This window comes from Acanthaster planci, linkage group LG02 (assembly GCF_054643075.1).
Source record: "Acanthaster planci isolate LZ-2023a linkage group LG02, COTS_SCS, whole genome shotgun sequence".
Lineage (NCBI taxonomy): Eukaryota > Metazoa > Echinodermata > Asteroidea > Valvatida > Acanthasteridae > Acanthaster > Acanthaster planci.
Window position 1 is genome coordinate 18,010,461 of NC_141778.1, and position 24,941 is coordinate 18,035,401.

At 42.8% G+C, this 24,941-nt stretch overlaps 1 protein-coding gene across 3 annotated transcripts in view; it reads right to left on the reverse strand.

Moving 5' to 3' along the window:
* LOC110983798 (uncharacterized) overlaps positions 1-24,941 on the reverse strand; it is a 41,201-nt gene that overhangs the window by 2,025 nt on the left and 14,235 nt on the right. For 2 of the 3 annotated variants that reach the window (XM_022243362.2, XM_022243361.2), the window contains 34 exons: positions 24,605-24,882; positions 23,901-24,097; positions 22,225-22,275; positions 21,216-21,363; positions 19,700-19,874; positions 19,116-19,176; positions 18,635-18,707; positions 18,103-18,130; positions 17,674-17,729; positions 17,378-17,434; positions 17,035-17,112; positions 16,632-16,769; positions 15,810-15,900; positions 15,128-15,226; positions 14,605-14,789; positions 13,376-13,496; positions 12,742-12,851; positions 12,021-12,218; positions 11,647-11,760; positions 10,989-11,102; positions 10,712-10,805; positions 10,399-10,473; positions 9,513-9,565; positions 8,326-8,545; positions 7,400-7,546; positions 5,572-5,786; positions 4,671-4,863; positions 3,683-3,763; positions 3,209-3,261; positions 2,602-2,736; positions 1,821-1,957; positions 1,215-1,477; positions 871-948; positions 77-224 (listed from right to left, as the gene is read on the reverse strand). In XM_022243362.2, coding sequence (XP_022099054.2) covers positions 77-224; positions 871-948; positions 1,215-1,477; positions 1,821-1,957; positions 2,602-2,736; positions 3,209-3,261; positions 3,683-3,763; positions 4,671-4,863; positions 5,572-5,786; positions 7,400-7,546; positions 8,326-8,545; positions 9,513-9,565; positions 10,399-10,473; positions 10,712-10,805; positions 10,989-11,102; positions 11,647-11,760; positions 12,021-12,218; positions 12,742-12,851; positions 13,376-13,496; positions 14,605-14,789; positions 15,128-15,226; positions 15,810-15,900; positions 16,632-16,769; positions 17,035-17,112; positions 17,378-17,434; positions 17,674-17,729; positions 18,103-18,130; positions 18,635-18,707; positions 19,116-19,176; positions 19,700-19,874; positions 21,216-21,363; positions 22,225-22,275; positions 23,901-24,097; positions 24,605-24,882 — 4,264 coding nt within the window. The remainder of the gene's footprint in view (positions 1-76; positions 225-870; positions 949-1,214; positions 1,478-1,820; positions 1,958-2,601; positions 2,737-3,208; positions 3,262-3,682; positions 3,764-4,670; positions 4,864-5,571; positions 5,787-7,399; positions 7,547-8,325; positions 8,546-9,512; positions 9,566-10,398; positions 10,474-10,711; positions 10,806-10,988; positions 11,103-11,646; positions 11,761-12,020; positions 12,219-12,741; positions 12,852-13,375; positions 13,497-14,604; positions 14,790-15,127; positions 15,227-15,809; positions 15,901-16,631; positions 16,770-17,034; positions 17,113-17,377; positions 17,435-17,673; positions 17,730-18,102; positions 18,131-18,634; positions 18,708-19,115; positions 19,177-19,699; positions 19,875-21,215; positions 21,364-22,224; positions 22,276-23,900; positions 24,098-24,604; positions 24,883-24,941) is intronic. The other variant, XM_022243363.2, reaches the window with a different exon arrangement.

Sequence of the window (24,941 nt, forward strand, 5' to 3'; positions counted from 1 at the left end):
CTGTGTGTGTGGGACGTCCAGAGAACTAGACAGCCATAAGCAACTGAGGCAAGTCAGTGAGTGTTGTCTGTCCTACCCTCTGAGTAGTCCTTCTCAGCAAGCTCGTATCTGCGTAAGGAGGCATACAGGTTACCCCGGTTGAAGTAGACGTGGGCAGAGAGGGGGCTCATAGTGACCGCCAGCTGGAAGTCCTCCAGAGCCCCACGTGCGTCGCGCATCAGAACCTGCAATAAAAGACACAGCATGTGACCCTGCCATTCCCCAGCACGAACTGGCTTGACCTGGAAAAAGTCTCCCTAACAGGAGATTTCTTGACCAAGTCCAAGCCGGGACTGTGGTTTGTAACCAGCTGCTGCATTCTTGGTGTCCGTGCTTTTCAATTAAAGTGCAAATAATTTCAAACCTAACTACTAATCAAGGGATTCCCCTGCACGAAACTCATAACACCAGAACCTACAAACAACAGGAGCATTCCTCTACCAAGTCCCATCAAGGACCACTGGTTTACCAGTTACTGATGCCTGATACTGCTTGCATCCATGCTCATGAATTCAAGTACAATTGATGAACAGTCAAATTATAGTCACATCCACCATCTCAATGCAATATAAACACTGAATTGTGTGACTGTTGATGAGCAGGCAGGCTTGATCTTTGTTTCATGGTGAAAAGTGAACAAGAAACCATGTTGCGTTCCATTACCCATCTCAATTGTATTTTCAAAGGGCAGGGTGATGCGCAAGTACAAATTTCTCTGTTACTCATATCATTAATTTTGCCCACTCTGACCCATTCTATGGCTGTAATGACTTCCATTACGTGCAATTCTCTTTTACTAAAGTGAAAGCATTATACAGAGTACTGACTCACCTTTGTGATTCCTCGATTCAAAATGGCTGATTCATCTTTGGGATTATGCTCCAGTGCTTTGCTGTAGAAGTCTATGGCCTAAAATTAACAGAAGTAATGGTGATGTCAGTTGGATGGTTCATTTGTTGTGGTTACATCTGATGAATAATTATGAAGATTTATTCATTAAAATACCAGCTCTGCTTTTTTCATACAAATTTATGCGTCTTTGTAATGCACTTTTTATGAGGTTTCCAAAGTCTCCAAATTATAAACATCATAAGGGCACAGCTTCTCTAAGAAGTAAGCTTAGCATGCCCTTCCACCAATTTTTGAATGTCGGCAGAGAATCATAAATCCTGTACCTGTCTAAATTGCCGGTTGTGGAAGTACAGGTTGGCAGCATTGAAGTAGGCCAAGGCATAGGTGGGATCCAGCTTGACGGCTGACTGGTAGTCCCGCATGGCGTTGTGGTGGTCTTGCATGAACTGGTTCACCACACCGCGGTTGGTGTACAGCTCAGCCGATGGCCCCAGCTTGAGGGCGGCATTGAGATCCTGGAATGCGGCAAAAGTGTCGCTCATTTGGAGGCAGACGACCGCGCGCCCCTCCAGGGCCGGCCTGTAATCTGTTGGGTAAAGTTGTGTCAAGAGTTGTTACCAGTCAGTTACATATTCTGCCCAAGTCCGACAAAAGTCGGGTCACAAGCAACTGGGCGGACAATAACAGAAGGAAAGTATTGTGGTTCATTTGAATAGCTTGTGATTTCAGACTGGAGGACTTGTAATTGATTTGTGCTTGACTTATGACATGGTCAAAGCACTGTTCAGTGTTAAAATACTCCAACATTCATGAGTCCAAGAAAATCTGAGATTCCCAATACAAGACCATGCATTTCCGTAAGGAAACCTGTAACTTTCCATTTCTCTCACAGTTCACTGTCTCAGACCTTTCGGTACATTTCAACTTACTCGGATTGATCTTGAGGCAGGCTGTTAGCTGTTTCCATGCCTGCTGGAAGTGGCCGCAGACCTGCAGGTTGTAGGCCAAATTGACTCTCGCTGGAAGGCACTGGGGGTTGAGATGAAGTGCCCTCTCATAGTCGCGCCTACGGTGCAATGATAGAAATACCAGTTTTACCAGCAGGTTCTAATACTTGACAAATCAAAGTCTTGACAAAGAGCTGACTCCATGCAGAAGGGCAAGAAAGGATGGTACCCAGAGTGAGCTGCGAAACCTGTTCAGTCTGGCCTACGTACTGCCGCTTTGAATGAAACAGAGCTCAATGCTTAAACTGTCAAATTAGCAAAGATAAAAACTGCAGGGTAGGCATTTCAAGTTGACAAATATGGAGAGTTTGTACTTTTTTCCTTACGTAAACCACCTGTTGATCAAACAATTTCAAACTGATTTCTCCACGAAGCTCATTTTTGTGAATACCAGAACAAGCTGTATAAAAATCCCAATGTATTTCATGTAAAATCTATATCCCTAGAAAAAACTAGCCACAAAATGAATGCACCGCAATGCAATGTAGTTAGACTGTAGTTTCATGCACCCTTCTATTAGAATGGCTTAGTTCCTCCCATTCACTTTAACGATGTCAAGACTGCCCAGTGTCCATCTGAGACCTGTGCGTCTAATTGCTGGTCCTAACCATATCTTCTGCTGTACCAGGCACTCTTGGTTATAGTTGTCTTCATTTCCAAATTTTAGAGTCACTTGACAGTGAAACTGCGGCCTGAAACGTACCTTGCCATCTGGTGCGTGATTTCATGGCCATAGTCCATAAAGGCATTACCCCGGCCAATGTAGGCATCCAGGAAGAACATATCAACCTCCAAAGCAGAGGTGAAGACGGTCACAGCATCTTCTAGTTTGTTAAGTCTGTGATGCAAAAAAGACTACGTGCTAACCACATGCACCTTTAGTAGTAAACAAAGTTACTTTGGCCACTGAAAGACATATAACACCCTTTCTGTTGCAAACCCGAGCTCAGGTGCATTTCTCTTGAAAAGATAGATGTTTGTGCACATTCTGTAGACAAATAGGTCTGTGTACATGTAAATTAATAAAAAATTAGTCTCTGAATAGTCAATTGAAAAACAAATGAGTTTGTGCACACTCACTTAAAATAGGTTCACGCACATTTAACTGAAAGATGGGTTTGTGACCATTCAGCTACATGATGGGCTTGTACACATTCAATTGAAAAACAGGTTTGTGCACATTCAGCCGAGCAATGGGTTTTGTGCACATTCAGTAGAAACTAGGCTGAAAACCTTCCACGCCAGTTGGCGTGTGCAACCAATTTACCCATGAAAAACCAAATCTAAGGACTATACAAATAAAGCCTTACTTGTGGCAGCACAGACCAAGTGTGTGTCTGATCTTAGGGTCCCGGGGATCCATCTGCAAATTCAGAAAAAATATCAGTCAAATATTCTCTCAACTTGTTTCTGTGTCGGGGAGTACAATATCAGTTGTCCCGTAAGGAAAGACAAATGCAACAAGACAGCATTTAGCAAGGCAGGCCTATGAATTTATCTTAAAGCAATTTTGCTTTTGTAAATTATACAACTGGTAAGGCCTACTGTACATGTATGCAAGATTGGCACATTTCCAAAATGGGTGGTGCTGAAGTTGCAAATTACTTTAACAGAGTGTGATATGCCCCGTGTATATCAATCACTGATCAATAAATCAGCAGGGAGGGTTCATGTTTGCTCGGGATAACATGAATACATAAAATACCAAGAAAGAAAGGATAAAAACATCACAACATGGAGTGTTTCCAAACTCGGATCATATTAGTGGGTGATTCCATACAGACCTTGACAGCCTGAGCAAAGTCCTCCCTGGCATTCCTGTAATCCTTCTGGGCAAAGTACATCAACCCCCTGTTGATCAGCACCTGTATGTCAAACAGTCATTCAAGCACAGAGAAGGTAAAGTCACATCTACTGTGATCAGGGGTACGAGTGGCCACTTAAAATCTAGCAAGTCCCCACACGTTTGTACACAGCAGGTGCACAACATCTGAACAAAAAAGGCTGAAATCAGCTAAAAAGCTGAATTCTCACACCCCCGTGTGATACTGGACTTGGGTGCGGGGATTCTCAGTTGTACTAGAACCCCTCCAAGTGATGAAGGTACCTGTCACGTATCCCATCCTTGCATATCAACACCCTCTAATCATCAGCAGACATTTGTACGATTAATGTGTTATCTGGTTTACGAGTTGACAGTTGACAGCGAAAATAATAATTCATTTTTTTATATAGTGCACTACATTAACGAATGCATGTGTGCAAAATATCAATGAGCTTTACAGATTAAACCAGCAGAAGAGATGATTCCACGAGGACTAAAACTATATGAAAGTACAATAGAGTACAACACACCAAGAATGATAAAACATAAGTTACACTTAACGCACAGGATTAAAAAACCAATCACAATCAATAAAAAGGTGTGTTCACGGCTGCCTTAAAAGTGGAAGGTGACACTGAATTGTGAATATAATTTGGCAGTTTACTCCACAGGCAAGGATGCTGATACAGGAAGTAATTGCATGCATTGTGTACATACCAAAGGGGCTCCCTACTTTAGTTAGTAAAGGATTCCTTCAGCCCAAAAAGTAACCTCAAACATATTTACTTATGAAACTTGCTTAATCACTGTGAGCTGAGGTCATGATTAGTTCCTATGAGCAATGCACTACACAGGACTTTCATTCGCACTCAATATGAGACAGGGAAACCAAAAACGCCCTCTGCAGGGTATGTGCATGAGCCTACCACCTATCTGGGTTGACTGACCTTGAGGGCGTTGGCCTCTCCCAGCATGAGCACAATGCCGTAGTCCCGCAGCGCCTTGCCGTAGTCCTTGGTGGTGTGGTAGCAGACGGCCCGGTTGAAGTAGGCCAGGGAGCAGGTGTTGTCGATCTCAATGGCCCTGCACAGGTCCTTGATGGCCAGCTTGTAGGCCAGGATGTAGTACTTGAGCGCTCCCCTGAAAAAGGATGCAACCTCATTTTATGAGACGAGACTCTGTCCATGTTCTAGCATCTACTTGTCTGTGGCACAACAAAAGGAGTGACAAGGCCAACTGTTTGCATTGTGAAGTTGTGTTTGACTAGATCAACCATCCAATGTTTTCCCAGTGACGGTGGTCAAACCATTATTATGAGAGTTGTCGCTTGAAATTGCCCTTTGGGAATTGGGATATTTTCTACCGATCATTTTCTGACAACTTTGTCCTATCAAAGTCACTCTAGTCATTTTGTTTTGCTGTGAGCTAGGGGATGAATTCAGCCAAGGCTTTCACTAACTAAATGCTATCCATCATCAAATAGTTATCTTTCATTGTGCATGTGCCCAACATAGAAAAGCCAGAGTCCAAATGCTGAAACATTGAAACTGCCATCATCTGCCGTGAGCAGAAGCACCCCCTCACTGGTTGAAAATAGCCATAATGGTCATTAGTGTTCATTTTGTTGGCAGCAATGTGACTGTAATATGTGCATTTCATAGTTGTTTGTTAACCAGCGAAATGCAGTTCTGACAAAGAGGAGCCAGCGTTGTTAAGAAACTTGCGCCCTCTCTTGGTCCAGCTCGTGGCTCCTAGAGCTCAACAACCCTATCTGTACCTGTGCAGTGTTTCAGTGATCATGGGTTTGAATCCGTCTTTGGTTTAAAGTTCTTCTTTTAAAATGATTACCTGTACAGGTGGGCTCTAACACTGTTTGGCTGCAGCTTAATGGCCTCGTTGCAATTGACGATGCCTTTGGAGTAGCGCCCCTTCATCCCGTAATAGGCGGCCCGGCTCAGGAAAGCCTGGAACAGCTTGGGGTTGAGGGCTAGGGCACGGTTGAAGTCCAGGATGCCCTTGGATTGACGCAACTTCATACGTGTCAGGCCCCGCTGGTAATAGGCCTGCCAGGAGAGGCGTGTCCAAGCAATGAGCCAGCATTTCAATAACGCATACTCAAATCAAAGACAGTCTGCAAGTGTGAAGTCAGCCCTATCAAAGCCGTCTTACAACGAATCATGTTTGAGGTGTTCCTGCACTGAACATGTTTGAAGTGGTGTAACGTCAGGTGCTTTGGTCTAACATGTTTGAGGTGGTGTAACGTCAGGTGCTTTGGTCTAACATGTTTGAGGTGGTGTAACGTCAGGTGCTTTGGTCTAAAATGTTTGAGGTGGTGTAACGTCAGGTGCTTTGGTCTAACATGTTTGAGGTGGTGTAACGTCAGTTGTTTTGGTCTAACATGTTTGAGGTGGTGTAACGTCAGGTGCTTTGGTCTAACATGTTTGAGGTGGTGTAACGTCAGGTGCTTTGGTCTAACATGTTTAAGGTGATGTAACGTCAGGTGCTTTGGTCTAACATGTTTCAGGTGATGTAACGTCAGGTGCTTTGGTCTAACATGTTTGAGGTGGTGTAATGTCAGGTGCTTTGGTCTAACATGTTTAAGGTGATGTAACGTCTGGTGCTTTGGTCTAACATGTTTAAGGTGATGTAACGTCAGGTGCTTTGGTCTAACATGTTTGAGGTGGTGTAATGTCAGGTGCTTTGGTCTAACATGTTTAAGGTGATGTAACGTCAGGTGCTTTGGTCTAACATGTTTGAGGTGGTGTAATGTCAGGTGCTTTGGTTTAACATGTTTAAGGTGATGTAACGCCAGGTGCTTTGGTCTAACATGTTTAAGGTGATGTAACGTCAGGTGCTTTGGTCTAACATGTTTGAGGTGGTGTAACGTCAGGTGCTTTGGTCTAACATGTTTGAGGTGGTGTAACGTCAGGTGCTTTGGTCTAAGATGTTTGAGGTGGTGTAACGTCAGGTGCTTTGGTCTAACATGTTTGAGGTGGTGTAACGTCAGGTGCTTTGGTCTTGCCTTTTTGAAATACTGAACTGGCTCACTGCACAGACATCAACTGTAAGGCTGTTACGTTATCAAAGTCATCAACACATATAACACGCATGAGTTCATGAGTATGACTCTAGCCCCATTTCCTTTGAAAATTTAATCAAAATAATAGAGATGACTAGTAAGATGAAATGAAGTTGACCTGCAATGGAGGTCATAAAGATACAAAAATTTGGCCATTTCAAACTCTATGTCTTTGCAAGATAATTCAATATGTTCATTCTCATCTGATAAGAGCAGAGATTGCAGAATAATGTCAAGCATTTCTCCCCAAAAGTCCTCCAGGCCAACACTGGTTATTATGCATAGCTTTTAATACTGGTTGCTATGACTTGAAATATGGTTTATATTTGGGGAGTGAGGTCGGTGCGAGTAGAGGAGCTGAAGAAGTCCCATGTCGTGAGAAGAAAGACGAGAGTTCTGAGACTTGGTTGAGGAAGGTTGGACAAGATACAATGATTTAGAGCTGTGTATGACTGCTATGCAACAGAGTCAAACAATGTTGACATTGGCCCATGTCCTTTGTGCACTGTTGTTGGTTGAAGCACTCCAATGACATCCTATCATTAATCAAATTAATAAGGACAAGCCAGACAGAAACTATACATCTGTGCATCTCACCTCAGGGTAATCGCCGTTGATCTTGATGGCATTGTTGAAGGCCTCAAATGCCTTAAGGTAGTTGGGGATCTCGGTCTGGCACATGCCGATCAGGTAGTTGACCTCGGCTGCTTCCATGGGCCAAGTCTGACGTTCCTGCCAGGGTTTCTGTCCGATGATGCACAAGAAGACATGCACTGCTTAATCAGCAATCTATGGCCCAATTTCCTGGAGCTGCTTCAGAGAAATGACTACTCGGAAAAATTACTACGTACTAAATAAGCAAAGAGCAAACTCAGAACCCCCCAGAAACAATATATATGACATGCATTTGGGCCGGTAGGCCATTTCTCAGTGCTAAGCAACTTTCAGGGTTTCGGTCCAATGTGAACCAGGACAAACAAAATACCCCACCTAATCAGCAATGCAGGGTCAGTTGCTTCAGTGAAATGACTACTCAGCAAAAATGTATGTACTTTTAAAGAATCAACTTGGAACCAGCCAGGAGCATGTATAACATAAATCGTTTCACAGGTATACTCATAGTATATCATATAAGCGGAATCATTTGATAAAGAGATAGATTAAACTTGTATTAAAAACTAATGATGTCCAAGTGCTTGTTCATACCTTGTTTGACCCTCAAGTGCATACTTTACATATGTAATTTCAAACAGCAGGTGGTAAAGATAATTAGTTTAGTTACTAAGGAAATTTGTACACTCAATTTAAGGCCTTTTGAGGTCTACATGTGCCAATGCTCGTCCCTATGTATTCTTGACAGTAACAAACCATTCCTGAAGGTGAGCATCTATCCCACCCAAACAAATATACCAAGTTGGGACAGCTTAACGCTTTAAAGCCAAGTGAGATTATGACACTAGAGTGGTTCCCAAGAGACCAATGGCCGGCCGGCTGGCCGGCCAAGTTCCCAGGTGCCACCTCACCATGAAGTTGAGAGCCTTCTCCAGACTGTCCACCGCATCCCTGTACTTCTTGGCCTTGATCTGCGTCTTGCCCAGCAGGATGAAGAGCGGTGCGGTGGGGTGGGAGCGGGCGGCCGTGGACAGGACATCGATGGCCTTGGTGTAGTTGTGGAGGAAGGACTGGACGGCGGCTTGCTGGGTGGCAGAGGACCCCAGGCCATGGCTCAGGGCCGCTGCATGTCTATGGAGGCAAACAAAAATTCAATCAAACAGCAAGAATTTTATTTGTTTATAGAACTTTCTTCCGTACGGTTTGAGAAACCAATGCTCCTAGCAAGGAACAAGATAAGACCAGCTGTACATTGCAACAATGCTCCTTTGGTGGGAATGGGAGACTTTAAGGCGCATGGTGGCGGCAGACAAACCGGTCCTTTTCCATAGTTGTGCGCATGCTCACTAACACGCATGCCTAGAACTGCACGTGTATGCCCACATCAACCAAAAAGGACCGTTGTGTCTGCCGCCACCAAGCGTCTCAGAGTCTCCAATACACAGAGTACATGCACAAGTTTATGCAAATTGGGGCAGAACGTGCTGCTGAGTGTGTGCGATCAATTTCTGTTTGAATGTACGGTCCTCACAAGTGCACCAGGCACGTATACAAGTCCAATTGAAAAACTTCCCACCTGCCTGTCTCTTCTTTGCGAGTGAGGTTGCTTTTAAACTTGGGGGGGGAGAGTATCTGACGGAATGACCGTCACAAAATGATGAGTGGTTTCTTATATCGAGACTTTAACATATTCACAATAAGTACACCATCCAAACATTACCACAGAGATAGACAGGCCACTTTTGCAGTGCATTATTGGAAAAGTTGAGTTCCTTGCACCAAAATGGTATTGTGTTCTGCACAAGGACAAGTCAGTTGTTAAATTTTTCTAAATGTGCTTGATTTGAAATGGAATTTTTGAGCATACTGTGTTAATTGTCACATTCCCAGATGCATTTAAATTTGTGGGGTATCGCATGCAAATAATAAAGAAAGGATGCTGAACTGAAAGATAATCATGTGCAAATGACTGTCCACAAAGTGGCTATGACGGCAATTATGATGAGGGCACTTAACTCTACACACTGGGCGCATACACACAAAACTTTGAGGCCCTTAGGGCACCTGTCACTGTTGGGAGAGAGGGTTTAACTCTTACTTTACACAGAAGCTTGCCAATTCCAGATTCTTCATTTCCAACAAGATTTCTCCCTGAAATTGCAAGGAATAGTTGTGGGTTACTCTAATGCGAAACATACCCTGAAAAAGAGCATCAATTGATATGATTTGTTGGTACAAATATCATTCCTCCCTGAAACACTTACCGGGTTTAATTTGAAGTTGCGTGATGAATTCCCGGGGGATTTTCAAGATTTTCCTTTTTCAAAATTCTTCAAAAAATTCATAACTTCATTTACTGGACGTTTACACCCACACGAATGACTGTCTGGTGGCTATATACTCTAATCAGACAGACAACATCTATTGACGGCCGAGTACTTCAGTCAAGCCTGCCACCTTATAAAGAGGGCCCAGACTGTGCGGTGTTAACTGACCCAGTGCGCTGCTGGTGTCTTTTCAAATGCTGCTAGATTACCATGCAGCGGTATTGTATTGCTCATTGCCGGAGCGCTTTTGTCCCCAGTCGTAATCCACTTGCACTGAATGACACAAACACTGGTATACTCTTTCAAAACAGTGGCAGATTACCTCCGATACTGACAACTGAAAAAATGTGGGCAAATTCCCAGCAGCCCTGTCTTTTGTTCTGAGTACGGTCTTTTGTTATAAGGCCCAGCTCCTTTGTCCGATTTCCAGCAGCCTGGCTGTGCGTATAAACCCAACATCTCCAGTACCGGGCACCCCGGCATGAAGTGGTTAAAACAGATAAAGCTGAGAACGAAAAAGTTGCTACAAATGACTTACTGACTGAAATATCGTGAAAAATATAATTTGTGAAAATTGGTAGAGCCTGACATTTTGATCCAACAAGACATTTGGTAACACAAAGGGGTTTCTATAGGGATCAGTGAGACAAGACTTACCCTGTACATGTAATAATGTTGCTGGTCAGGTCGAAGGTGGATTGCTCTGGTGAAATCAAGCAGGGCATTCTTCAACTGAAGAGGAAATTAAAATGTTCAAAACAGTTTCTCAACTGGTGCAATTGGAAACTGATTGAAATGATGCATTACATTACTCTTCAAAGATTCATGAAAAATTTCATGACAAGGAGACTTGAATATACATAGAGGCAAATCAATCACATATTTGATGCTAAAGGCAGAATTTACATATAAAAGTGATTTCTTGTTAACTCTTCAGAAAGCCTTTTCTCAAGGAAATTGCGGTTATTACATCATGAATCTTGTGGTAAGCCTCCCCTCTGCACACCAAGGCACGGACGTAGATGGGGTTCACTTTGATGGCATTGGTGAACTTCTGAATTGCTCTGTAAAACAGAAAGATCCATAAACACCACAACGTAAAGATTAAGGTCACCAAGAGAAAGAGACTAAATGTACTTAAACTGTTTCAGTGACCAAGAAAACAAGCTAACGAATCTCTGTTCCACACTCACACCATAAAGCTTGACTGTTTGCTCATCTGTCCAAAGGAGAGAAGTGTGACCTACTTGTGATAGTTCTCCACCTTGGTCATGTAGATGAGACCCAGGTTCACGTGGGCCGCAGCTATGGTCTTGTCAAGCTTTAGGACGTTCTCAAAATCTGCAATGGCATCCTCGTATCTGATCAAGGGAGAATAATAACGAATACACCGGTCACAGGACCTAGAGAGATGCAAATGTACACTGTCTACACTAAAGCTAGAGCTCCAGTCAAGGTGTGACTTGGACCTAATTTTTGTTTTTACTAGAGTGGGATTCGAGTCTAGTTTTGTGCTATCCTGGCCTGAAACTCCAAGGAATCCCTGCTCTCCAACTCACAATAAATTTGGTTTTGTGGATACTCCTTGGATCAATTAAACATAGCTTTCAAAAAATTGCTTGTAAATTGAATAGTAATAATAATAATAATGAAGATTTGTAAAGCGTACGTATCCACCTAATGGAAGGCGATCCAGGCACCAGATGCACAGAAAAATAACAACAAATATACATTAAATATGCGGTAAAAAAGGCACATACTGAACATATACTAGAATTAGTCTTACATAAACAAAGAAAAATTAATGAAAGACTAATTAAATGCCTGAGCCATGAGATGGGTCTTCCGAGATAGCTGATGGCACTACTGAACCAGTAAATTGAAATAAAGACTGAAGTTTAGTACCTGTCATCGTCCATGTATAACACAGCTCTGTGGAAGAAAGCCATGACGTTCTCCTCACTGTCATCCAGGAGAACAGAGACGCTCAGATCCTGAAGTGCCTGCTTAGGGTTTGCCCTGTAACAGCAGTCAAGTTATACACCATAACTCAAGGGACCTCCTGTATCTCTCAGTGTAAATACCAATAATGGAATGATGAGCCTTGGAAAGATTCAGTTAGAAGTTGAGGAGTTTCTACAACAATGGGAATTTTCACACTTAGTAATCAGGTTTCATCATTACTTTGGACTGATTCCTAGCTTCTACACAATTACAATGGCCTTTATTTTTCCGGAAGTGCCAAGGACCTTTAACCTCTACATGACCCTTCTCCTTACCTTCTGAGCAGACAGCCTCTGTGGAAGAATGCCACGCTGCTGAGTGGGTCCAGGTGGATTGCTGACGACAGGTCCTCCACCGCCAGGACAAAGTGACCGTGCTTGGCATAGGCACGCCCACGGTACGTCCTAGCCAGGGCATTGGCTGGCTCCTGCGCCAAGAGCTCAGTGAAGTCCTTGATGGCTGCCATCCAGTTCCTAACGAGGACAGGTAGAAATTGACTTAAAATTTGTGAGGTTCGTAAATTAAATTGCATTTTAACTTAACCCTGAAAAAACTTACACTAGTATTGATTAGAGGCAATGTCACAGGGGGACAGCATTGATTTCATGTTATTACTCAAAGGGATTTCTGCTACACATTTAGAACATGTACTTTGTTTAACCTCAGTGTCTCTGTTGTTTGGGGTGTATTTGGTTGCCTACAGGGTACCAGTGAATTTGCCTTGTGTGAATGAAGCATGATGTAAGCGTATGAGTGATGTCAGAGTGAGTTGTCAAGTTGCAAATTTTCCAAAGTTAAAAAGGCAAACATTCACTGCAAATACACTGTACTTAACATGAATTCCACATTCATGTTCCCAAACGAACCTACAATCTAAGATATATACATTTCAAATATTCCCAAATTCTCTACTGCAGACTGCTTAAAGACTTGTCACCACTCCTAAAATGACAAATGTGAAGATGCTCATTCTTGTAAATTTTCAATGATCCTCACTTGTTGGTATTAAACTGGTAGATGCCTCTCTTGAAGATAGCATCCGTCTTGCTTGGCATTAGCCTAGTCACTTCCCTGTAATCCTCTAGGGCCAAGAGCATCTCGCCTCGCTGCAAAGACAAGGAAAACAAGTAACATTTTCAGTAAACATTATCAAGCCATTTTCTTCAAACTTCAGCCATGAAAATAGCATCTGTCTTGCTTGGCATTAGCCTAGTCACTTCCCTGCAATCCTCTAGGGCCAAAATAAGTCACAAGTTGTCGGAGCCACTTTTGAGTTGAAGACCTTTAAAATAATCCTGCACAACGTAAATCAATGAGAACCCTCGATGTTTTCACCCACGTAAAGTCTATTTTTTCATCAAAAAAAAAAGGAAGAGAGCCTGGTTTGTTCTTTGCAATGCAAACTATGATCAGATCACGATAAAAGCAGCCTTAAAACTCATTTTCTGCGGTGGGTCACATTTCTTGACAGAATGACTGTGTCCAGATTTATTTGGAAGTAGGGCGTCATGCCCCAGCTGAATGTTATGGTTCATGATGGTAAAATAGGGCATTGGGCTACTGTCAGCTCAAAAACTGGCCAACTACACGACATTTGGCTATTAAACTCTTGGAGTTCAATTTGCCATACCTTTTCATACATTTCAGCTCGTTTGTAGTAAGCTTCGTGGTCTTCAGGATCCAGTTTGATGGTCTGGGTGTAATTCATGATGGCCATGGTTACATCGCCTCTCTGACGAAATATCTCTGCCCTGCAGTTGTCAATTTAAAGAAAAATATTTACGTACAAGAACTGACAATTCATCCATGTGTGAAATGATGATCGAGGAAACATAGTTCCTCCATATTTGTTGTCATTTTTGATTTAAAGTTGCCCTTTTGATGAAACATTTCAAAAATGTATTTCTCTGAAGTTTAGTGTAAAGCACAGCCAGATTTTTCCAACAGGGGCCTCCAACAATTTGACATAGACACTCTATGTAGAAAGCTCCTTCCATTGATGGTCCATTGAAGTCTAACTGGGTCAGTCCATGAAGCTGGGGCACAATTTGTGACGGTGTCCTTATTACATGGGTAACTTTTACCTTTTATGACCTGTAGAGTGGGTCATTTACTCTGTAAAAATAACACACACCTCTGTATTCAGCCTTGCAAGATGTATAACAATGTCAATTGGGAATCCACATGTAGGGAAATAGCTGTTCATTTTTACGGAACCCAAGTAACAATGGACACCGTCACAAATTGTGCCCCAACCTCTTGGAATGACCCAACTATATAAGACTTTACTCCTAAAATATGAGCTTATTCTTTGAGGATTTTCTTCGAATTGTGTTATTTTACAATGAATTTGTTCCAGAGATGATATCATTTTCAGTTCAAAACACAAACTTTTTAAAATGACAGGATACCACAACCATGGCCCTTTGCAAAGCCAGACTTTACAAATGCTACCAGGTGTCGTTTGTTAAAACTCGTGCAACATTTCTTATTGTGTTTGTACACAGTGTTCATGACACAGTGTTCCACAGTAATATTGCTACACTGGCCCTCTGGCCTGAGGGCTCCACATGCTCAACTTCAATACTCCGGGCTAGTTCCAGCCTCTTTGTGTACACAAACTCAATAGGAATCACTCATATGTAGGGATGTGGATGGATGTCATCCGCCACCGCCTTCAGAACTATATTTTAATTGTCCTATGCGTAACTAAAGGAAAAAATTCTTACAGGTTTCCAAATTACTTGCTGCAAACTGGTTTAGCAATGCCAAGGAACACACAGCGTAACTTTCAGCAAGTCAGGCGCTCCCTAACACCAAGACACATGGAATCAAATTCCCAGCCGAAGGAAGACAGACCTTGATCTGTAGGCACCCACGTGCTCTTTGTTGATCTTGAGGATGGTGTTGAGGTCCTCCAGGGCCTTGGTCTGCTTATGGCGTAGCAGGAAGAGCAGGTGGCGGTGCCAGTAGGCGTCCAGGAGCTGAGGCTCCAGTAGGATGGCCTGGTTCAGGTCCTCCCACGCCTGCTTCAACTTTCCCAGCTGCAAAGAGTCAAGCCAGTGTTGTAGTGGAGTGTCTTTCTAGTACCCTTTTAACTGCCAAATATTGAACTGGTTAGGTGCGAATAAAACTGGAGAATATTGGCATGGGATGGTAAAATACAAAATGCATGATTACAAAATTGATGACCTCAAACAATTATAGTTGTGTAAACATAAAGTTTTCAAACAAAAGTACTTGGCAAAGTACATGTACTTTTCAAGTACTTTTCTCGTTAAAATTATCTCTCAAAAACCTGAAAGAATCTAAAGTCATAAATTATTTTGTGATCTAGTGCTTGGACTCTTGCAAGGAAGAAAACTTTGAAACTCTAACATACCTTGCGATACATGGCTCCACGTCGGCAGAGGTCAAAGGGCGAGGGTTTGGGTGACTTTTCAATGATCGCAGTCAGTTGCAATACCTCATCATGGAGCCACTGATGAAAGTCAAGGAAGGACGTGGTTTTACATTACGACTAAGTCTGCAGATCTTACACAGGACACAGCTTGGTGAAGCATCCTCGACATGCTCTCTTGAGCTACCTTGCATCCCTGTACACGTTTCATTTTACAACGGAGGACTGACAGTGCAAAGAGAACAAAAGGTTTTCCCTGTCCTTGGATGTCAGTCCTGTGGTGTCTGTGCTCAGTACATGGAAAGTGCTTACAGAGGAGAGCATGATGCCTTGTCCTCTGCAGTAGTCGCCTCGAGCAGAAGCACCCCCTCATCGGTTGAAAAGAGCCACGTTGGTGGGAGTGTTCAATTTGCTCATAACGCGTGCATTTCACAGCTATTTGTGAACCAGCAAAGTGCAGTTCCGACCAAAGGAGCCGCTGTTGGTAGGAAAATTGCACCCTCTCTTGGTCCAGCTCGGGACTCATAGTATTATAAACCACAACTGTGTGTAAATTCCTCAGATCAAACCATCCAAAAACGTTGTACACAACAAGTACCATTACAGCACCAGGGATTTTTTTAGCACTGAAAAGGATGGGTCCAAGTCTTAACCAGTGGCCTACCTCAACGATCTCTCTGTCCTCTTCTGTCTCCATGATTGGCTCGGTGGTGTCAATCTCGACAGAAACTGCACTGCTAGCTGCTGATCCCCGCCTTACAGGAATCAAAGAAAGAGGTGTGGCCAGGTAAAAACATTGCCTTTCTTGCGAATCAGAAATGTTGACTCCACTTCCGAATGGAAAAGGAGTCTATTCAGCATACAATTGTGCAAGCTATTTCATTTACCACAAAAAATCATTCATCCAAAAAAGTGGGAACCAGGCACCAACATGAATTATATTCCTGAATTACATTAAAAATAGCACTGATAGTTTGCTACTAATCTTTGAGAATCCTCCAAAACCCAATGCTACACAGCATAATTAACGGTACCATGTTGTACTCAAGTACAATCAGTGTTGTATAACCTGAATCCTGGACTCAGACTCACAGACTCGAGTCACATTTTTCATGACTCGGACTCAACTTGAGTCACATTGGATCATGACCCAAGACTTGGACTCAAACTCAAGGCTTGAGACTCAGGAATCTGACTCGACATTGGTGACCCGACTACAACAATGAGTACAACATACACTTTTCTCAAATAATTGTTACTACTGAAGATATGTATTCTCATATTTGGTTTGTGATGGATTTAGCAAAGTTAAAGTTAAAGAAATACCATGTGCATAGACTGTCGTAAATTCTACATCCTTTCATCTTACAATTCTCTTTATTCAATGAATCTTTGTCATACACGGAAAAGCAAACAACTGGAAATTCAGATGAAGGAAAAAGGCACATCTTATAATAAAGAAAATCAAGTTCAAAGTAGAAGGTACCTTTTCGTTGGAGAGACTGTTGGCGATACCTCCTCCTCAAAGTCGGACTCACTATCTGCCTCCGTTGGAGGGAACACCTCATCAAACCAAGCATCCCAGATTCCTCGTACCCACTCCCGGAGATTGTCGATGTCATCCCTACAGGTTCACATGAGAAAGAAAATCCATTAACTTTAAATACGGCTTCAACCAAAGTTTCCCTTGATTTGGCAGCTTGTGTGAATTGTGCATTTTCAAATGTTCCCGAGGCCACAAGAACTACATACACAGCAGGGCTTAGTGAATAGACAGGATCCATGCCTCAATGTATACTGAATGTTCAAATAATTATAAGCAATTCAAATGTATGAATGTTTATAAAGAAAATCTTGATAAATAATTCTAAGTAACATTTTTGACTCACTTGTCTCTGTTTTCCCTGACATACTCGTCAAAGTCCAGCAGGTCAGGCAGACTGCCTCTCCTCCTTGAGCGGACCCTCCTACAAACATGGACAAGACAAAACCTCACCCTTGTCAATAACCAATACACTGAAGATGTCGCTGGTGATACATAATACAGCCAGCATCACAGATGCAAGATATCTCAATGTACAAAATGTCATCTAGTTCAACGCACTAGATGGGTTCCACAAACTGACAGCAAAACTTGAGATGCACCCCAAAACTACCCCGATTGAAGTAAAAAAGCACGCCACGTGACTGTCCGTAAGCATCCGACAACAGGGGAAACACTGATATACTTACGGTGGCACTCGTAGGACCCAGGGAACAGGCATCTTAACCTTGGGTAGACTCTTGGACCTAAGAGAGAAATGAGGTGATGAAAATGTCAACAATCAGATACGTAGCTAAACCGTGAAAATTTGTCACAATGTTCACTTGACAATTTCAAGTGAGGAAATCATTTGGAACGGGATGATGGTGCCCAAACTAGTAGCATGTGTTAACATGTATGTACATGTATAATCCTACAGATTTTACACTTTGCTCATTTTTGTTCATATCTTTTTCAATTCTAAGATTTGTCAGGTCACACAAACCTGTGTATTCTTCGTGGTGGTTGCCTCAGAAAAGCCTCAATTGCATCAAGGCGACGCTGATCATTGGAAAAAAATTGACATTGTCAAGAAACACAAGAGTGAGAGAATCAGCGGTAGCAAGAAAAGAAACAGGTGCTTTTTGATGTTAGATTTGAAGCCAGATATCAGTACTGAAAATGTTTGCTGTTACAGTTGGTAAGCAGAAAGAATGAAAGTAATTATTATAAAATTATTATAAATATTATTATAAAATTAAGCGTAATCATAGATTACACTTATTTTTTATGTGCCATCATTGGTCAGTCAGTAACAGACCCATCTCACAATTTAAGACAGCCGACCAATTCTCAACAAAAAAAGATGACTAACTCCTTTTTGTTTACAATCATTTCATGACCAAGTATCAAAGGAAAGGTGAGAATTACTCACTGGATCAAGTGGTCGCTTCTTCTTTTTCCTAAAAAATATTACAGAGAAAAGGTTGAATTACGTTCTTTCCAGTAAACATTCTTTTGCTGGTCTAAATTGCAATAACATAACACTGATGACCACCATTTCTTTCAAAACCCAAGTTGGGAAAGGAGAGTGTTTATTTTTCCATTGCACTTTCAGAAAGCAATGACCACCATAATGTAGCATAGAGCTCAAAAGAACAAATGCTGGCTGATAACATGACATGTTAGGCCTTTATCCAACATTTTTCATGTTCAGTACAAGCATCATTATTAACTTCTTCGCTACGGAGGACTGCTACTACTGCACCACTGTGTGAGGATTAGTGCATACCACACATACAGTCTATTCACCACGCAGCTGCTGGTTCAATGGGGCCTGCTGCTGGACAGAGCCCTCCATTCACGGCATACCACAGCCCAGCAGTCGCAGTCAAAATAATCCCGCCGTGAAGGGGTTAATACCAAAATGAAAACTACAACAAAAGCAAACAAGCAAAATCCTTTACCCTCTGTTCTTGGGATACAAGACATACTTCATACCAGCCATCCGGGCTTTCTCAGCCAGTGTCGGAGAGGAAGCTGTGGAAATGTCAGGAAAATCACAATTTGAGACCCAGTAACTGATGTCAACAATAACAAAACAACCAAACACCCTCCCCCCCAGGAAAAAGCCACATGCAGTCAAACTTTGCTTGGGTGGAAAAAACAAATCTCAGTAACGACTGACTCTGTTCCACAGCATGGCTTTTCAATACTCCTGTTTGAGTACAATGGCGACATTTTCAGGTGGATAAAATGTGCACACAGAGATAGTTGGCAACAAGGACAAGGTATTTCAGAAAAACAATCAGTTGCCAACCACTGCTTTTGAACAACGTCATTGCTATTCAATTTGAAGAGAATACTACTCATGAATAGAAATCCTTTACTGGGGAGCAGAGGCGTAAAAAAGGGCCCCTCTTTTCATCTAAGGTCATTAATACTCACGTTTCTGGGTGCTGGTGTTTGGAGAGGAAGACTGAGGCGTCATTCTCGCCATGGTAACCAGCTGCAACAAATAGACACCACACCAAATCTTAACAATGTGGACTACAGTGTCAGTGGAACCATAGGCAATCTGTTTTACTTGCTACACTTTGATATCAAGCAATTCCACAGACAGACAACAATCTACTGCTTCAAAATAACAAGGTTTAGCAATATGTTGCAGGAGGAAAAATAAGAGTGTGTACAGGACAAGTCTGCGTGTATGTCAACACATGAGGTTTGCGTTCCCGTTGACATTTGCACAGGATATGCTGTTGAACCTCCATGATACTTTGGTCTCCAGTATGGGTGATTCACAAAGGTATACCCCCAGGAATTTGTAATGTGTTTGCCAATCACAAAGGGCGGAATTGATCGACCCTTTCTGTCAACCCTGTGTGATTGGCCAACGCGTTGCAAACTCTTGGTGGCGCACTATTGTGAATCACCCGTATTTGTTTACATTTCATAAATGATGAAACAACTTCCAGAGTGACCAAGCCGATGTGTCAAAGAAATCTCCTTTGGTTTAAGCATGGACTTACTGCCTCCCCGATGACATCTTCCGTCTCCTCTTCTTCTGGGCCCCGCTGCAACGCGGCCTTGGCCTCCTCTATCTGCTGCTGTTGCTTCAGTACCTCCTGCATGCAGGTGTCAAAGTCGTCATCCAGGATTAGGGTGTCGTACTCTGCTGCCAGTGCCGGAGCTGACTGGGTACGCCTGTTAGTAAACACAATGTCAGTAACAGTCACAATGTGGTGTTTGTACAATGCCTTGTGCAAAGATCTCACAGCCCTCCAGAATAATTGTCCCTCACACTGCAATCTCCTTTCTACCCGCACACATACCTGTTTATACTCCTGAGTGGAGAGAGGCAATTGTCTTGCCTAAGTAACACAAATACTGTGATTCACACGAAGGTTTATCCAAAGATCAGGGTCAAAGCCCTCTTTGACAAAGTTGCAATCTTCACTAGAACATGGGTCATTGAAGCACACTGCATTTGCATGCGCTTCTATGCAGCCATCAGTACCTGCAACAAGTTTTGTCACGAGGGTCTACAACACACAGGTTCATGGCACCATGTGCAGGGCTCGAACTTAACGCTAGCTTGGCGTACAATGGCTAGTAAAAATGGCTGCGGGCTAGTAAAAACCCCTTCTCAACTTGCCCGGCGGGCTAGCTAAAATATGTACACGTTCATACCTTGAATCCTGTATTGTGTGCTGGGACAATGTACGTGTACATTGTACCTAGTACCTATCATCAACGATAGTTTCTCCAGTAGTCAGTGACCCCTATACATGACAAATATAATTAACATACAATTCGTACTGGGAACCAGATACCAAAAACCGATACTGCGTCCATAGACTGGTGCAATCCGGTTCGTAAGTGACTTCGTCGTACCACTGATCGCAAACTCCTCATTGGACAATCATGCCTGGTGAGTGAGTAGGGAACGGGAACCAGCCTACCCACGAACCGCTATCACCCAACGTGATAGCGGTTGATAGAAACGTCTTGGTGGACCAAGACTAATGTTGTGACAGCAAAGAGGAAGAATATCCCGACTCCACTACCAGCGACAATGATTTCTAGTCAACCATAAACAACAGTCAACAACGTTCTTAAGTCAAAAACCTGCTTTAATTGTTATTTTTTTCACACATTTCATGGGCTAGTAAAAATCTCTGCGGGCTAGTAAAAATCACAATTTACTAGCCCGGCGAGCTACTTTCGGAAAAATAAAGGGCAAGCCCTGATGTGACATTCCAGTAATTGTCTTTTAACCGTAACTACCTCACCGCGACTTTACTCTCTCTCCCCAGGAGTATGAACGGTTATCAGCACTAGCTAGGAGCAACTTGTGATGGATTTGACCGAGGGGAAGAAGAATTTTCTCAAGATGAGTTGTTTAAGACTACTGAAACTGGAGATAAATGCAGGCCTGAGAGGTCACAACAGACTCCTTTGTCCATCAGAGCTGAGTTGATTCAGACACGTTCAGAGCAAAACTATACTGACCATTGATACAGATTACCAGATGAAAGTGCCTACCTCACTGGTGGCAGCGTGTCAATGGCATCGGTGGTGTGAGCAACCTCGATGACTATCGCCTGCTCCTCCGACTCTCGCTCCTCCTTGGTGGAGGTTGTGACCTGGGAGAACTTGCGGCGCAATTCACTCACACTTGTGTAGGACTTCACTGTTACATCATGGCATAAAAAAACCAATTTTTACAACCCTGAGATTCTTGTGTCCTGCTTCTCAAATTCTTAAAATGGGAGCATCTGGCTTTCCAGTTTGTTTCATATCTCTTCACCTCGATGTTCTCCTAGGATTGAAACAAGGATTTCTGTGTTGGCTAATTTAACAGGTCATTCAAGCCTAACGGTAGTTTATAAAATTCTTTCTAGATAGTTCTTTATTGAGAGGGAAAAATCCCTTGAGAAGTAAATATATGAGGTCATATATCCCTGTCTGTTTGGTTACTGTTAAGGTCACTGTTTAGAAATGTTCCAATGTAGCTAAGGTTCCATTTAATGCCAAGCAAACTGTTCATTGTGAAATAAAAAACTGCATGTGGTCAGTAGTGAGATGAAATCTGTATGTTGACTGAAAGAAAGGGAGAAAGAAAGTATAAGAAAGTATTACTTTACTTGGATTGAGAATATTTAATGTGAGATATGAACACAAAGAGCTGATATTCAGAGTGTAATCCGAAGGCAGAAAGATACTCCCTGTGGGAGTCTCTTTACAAAACTCTACACAACACAATGCATTCTGGAATATTTGCTACAAACCGGATGACTTCATTCACACCGTAAAATTACAACACAACTGTTCAAAATCACGGGAGATGGCAAAAACACACAAAACATAACCTCAACGTCAATCAAACAACGCCTTTCATGCAAGAGATGCCGTGAGCTGCTGATAACTGCATGAGATCTCAATTTTAAAAAGTCCACATTGCCCATCTCTCTTCCCAATGTGCACTTACCGGCCTAGCATCACTGTGCAGCTAAAGTCAGTACTTGTTAGGAGTGAATGCGTGGTTACTTACCATGTATGAGCACATTACTGATGGTGTCATCGGTTGCCTGGCTGGGCACACCTATTTAGGGGATTAATGGTGTAGCACACAAGAGAAGAGAACAGAGAAAAACAGTGCAATGTGTGCAGGGAGTGATTTGGAGATGGAAGGTATCTTGTCTACCTGGGTTCTCTTAGTTCTGCCTACTCCTGATGGGTACATCATAGTAAGCAGTATAAAAAATTACTGGGTTCCAAATAGGTAGCCTTATTATACATCATATAACAAAATGGGTACTAGATGAATACCCTTTTTATATTTCATATAAAGACTGGGTAGGAAAGTGGGTACACCTTGTACTAAGCAGTAGAGAGCTTAAGATGTGACTGGATACCAGTGGGTACTACTCGTAATATGCATTGACAAGCACTGAGTAACTAGTACCACATGGGTATTACTCATGAGCAGAGCAGAACTGGGTACTGAATGGGTGCTGCTTGTGAAAACCAGTACAGAATCCTGGGCGTGACTGGGTACCAAAGGGTACACTCTATGATAAACACTGCAGACCACCAGGTACCACTGGGTACTTCCTATGTTTTATCATATAATGTTACTCCTGGTGTATGAGCTGTGCAATATCTTGCACTCAGTTCTCACTGAATGTGTACTGGGTATGTTGACAGAAAGGACCCATCTGACTGGACTTTGGATATGGTAGAAGATGGTGGCTCAAAAAACGATTCAACAGGACTTGTGCATGGTACAAACATTCCATTCCATATTTTGTGGCTACGAATGATTAATTTTCACTATACTTCTGCATTACTCAATTTTAAACAAGCAGCATTTATTTTTCAAATGTTACTGCCTTTTATGGTTACAAAAGCTCTCTGATGCAAATTGGTGATTAAAAATTCACACCGATGCACATGCATGAAAATATTTTTTAAAACTCTGACTGGATGAACTCATCAACAAGCATGGGTTCCACATTTTGAAAATTACTGAGGAGCATTTTTACACACTGATTGCGCATTAGAATTCACGCCATGCATTCATGCAAAGAAAAATGCAAACTGACACAAAAAAAACAACAAATATGTCAAAGGTCACAGCAAAAGGTCACAGCAGAAATGAAAATCATACTCTTCTCAGACGTTTGCTTTAACAGGAGATGTCTAAATGTAACGGCTATGGCTGGCAACAATACCTGCACCTATGGAGAGCCACTAGCTAATGGCTGCAGCCACTTCCCATAGATGTATGTGTTACTCTTTGCCACAGCCAGTTGATTCGAACACGGCCTACGAACTCGCACAGAGGCTGTGTAAACGAAGTGTGCGCAAGTGCGCACTCAACTAAAAGTAGATGCACACACCTGAAGTTTCGTTTCATGACACGATTCCACTTCGGCATCGATACATGGTAAAAAATGCCACCAAAACTTCCCCTTACAGCAGTTTATGATAATGCTCCACCTGAGGGTGAACTCATCCAACATGTTTTGGACACACTATATTTTGATATCTACTACCTCAGACTATGATCAGTCCATTCTCACATCTGGCTAAACTGAGAGAGTATGAAGTTCTGTATTCTGAAATGACGGAATATCATCAGGTGCACGATATTAGAAATTCGGGACACAGAAGCTTGAAAGAAACAGACACAAACTAGGCATCTTTCAACACTGCGTTACATACCTGAGCTGGATCTTGCTGGTGTCACAGGCATGATCGCTTCTCCTTCCTGTTGTGGCTCGTCTTCGCTCGGCGAAGCCTCCCTGTCGCCCTCCTTTGACGCAGCTGGGCCAGGCGTCTTGGCCACGGCAGCTGCTTCTCTCTTGAGCCAGCCCAGCTTGGTCAGGTCTTCCCAGGACCTGTGTTGAGGCTGTAGGGGTCTGATGGGTGACAGCAAAAATGCGGTAGATAATGGGAAAAAAAATCAGTTGCACTGCGAAGGACTTTGTTTTATTTTGGGACTGTAGTTGAGTCCTATCAGTCCCTGCAAGCCTACCCAAAGTCCATCGCAAGTTTTCAAGTCTTGTTTAAAGTCACAAGCTTAAGTCACAAGTTCAAATGAACTGACAAATGCATTCTTTTGTCATTGTTCATCCTGTTTACTTGTTACTGAGCTTGTGACTGGACTTGTGATAGGACTTGACACTGGACTTGTGATAGAACTTGACACTGGACTTGTGATAGGACTAGACAAGCTCAATCCTTTATACAATATATGTTCTACTGCAGAAAGTGGCTGTATCCAAAATAGGCTTCCAAACCTGGGACAATGACTACCGTCGGCATGTGTCCACATCCAACCCGGCAAAACTTAGACCTACCCCCAGTATGCCCAGAGACAAGGCCACTTTTGAAACGGGCTACCAGAGCTCCAACAAATTTCCTACCTATGGGCATCACTTTTCTCTTCCTCCTCTCCTTCCTCTAAAGCTCCGCCCATGCCCACATCACTGGCTCCTTCCTCCTCCAGTCGGTCCCCTGCTGCCACCGTCTGCTTGTCGCTGTCGTCCTCCATAATGGCCCCTTGGAATTCCGGGTACAGGGTGCTGCGGATATAGGCGGAGGGCAGGTCCATCTTGGGCGGAGCTGGGGTCCAGTAGAGGCGGGACTGATCTTGTCTAAGAGGCATCCGCTGGCCAGCAATCTCCAACTCCTCATCATCAAACTGTGCGGAAAGACAGTTGCATGCAAGAACTTGTTTTCAGAGTCCAAGATTTTGCCAAT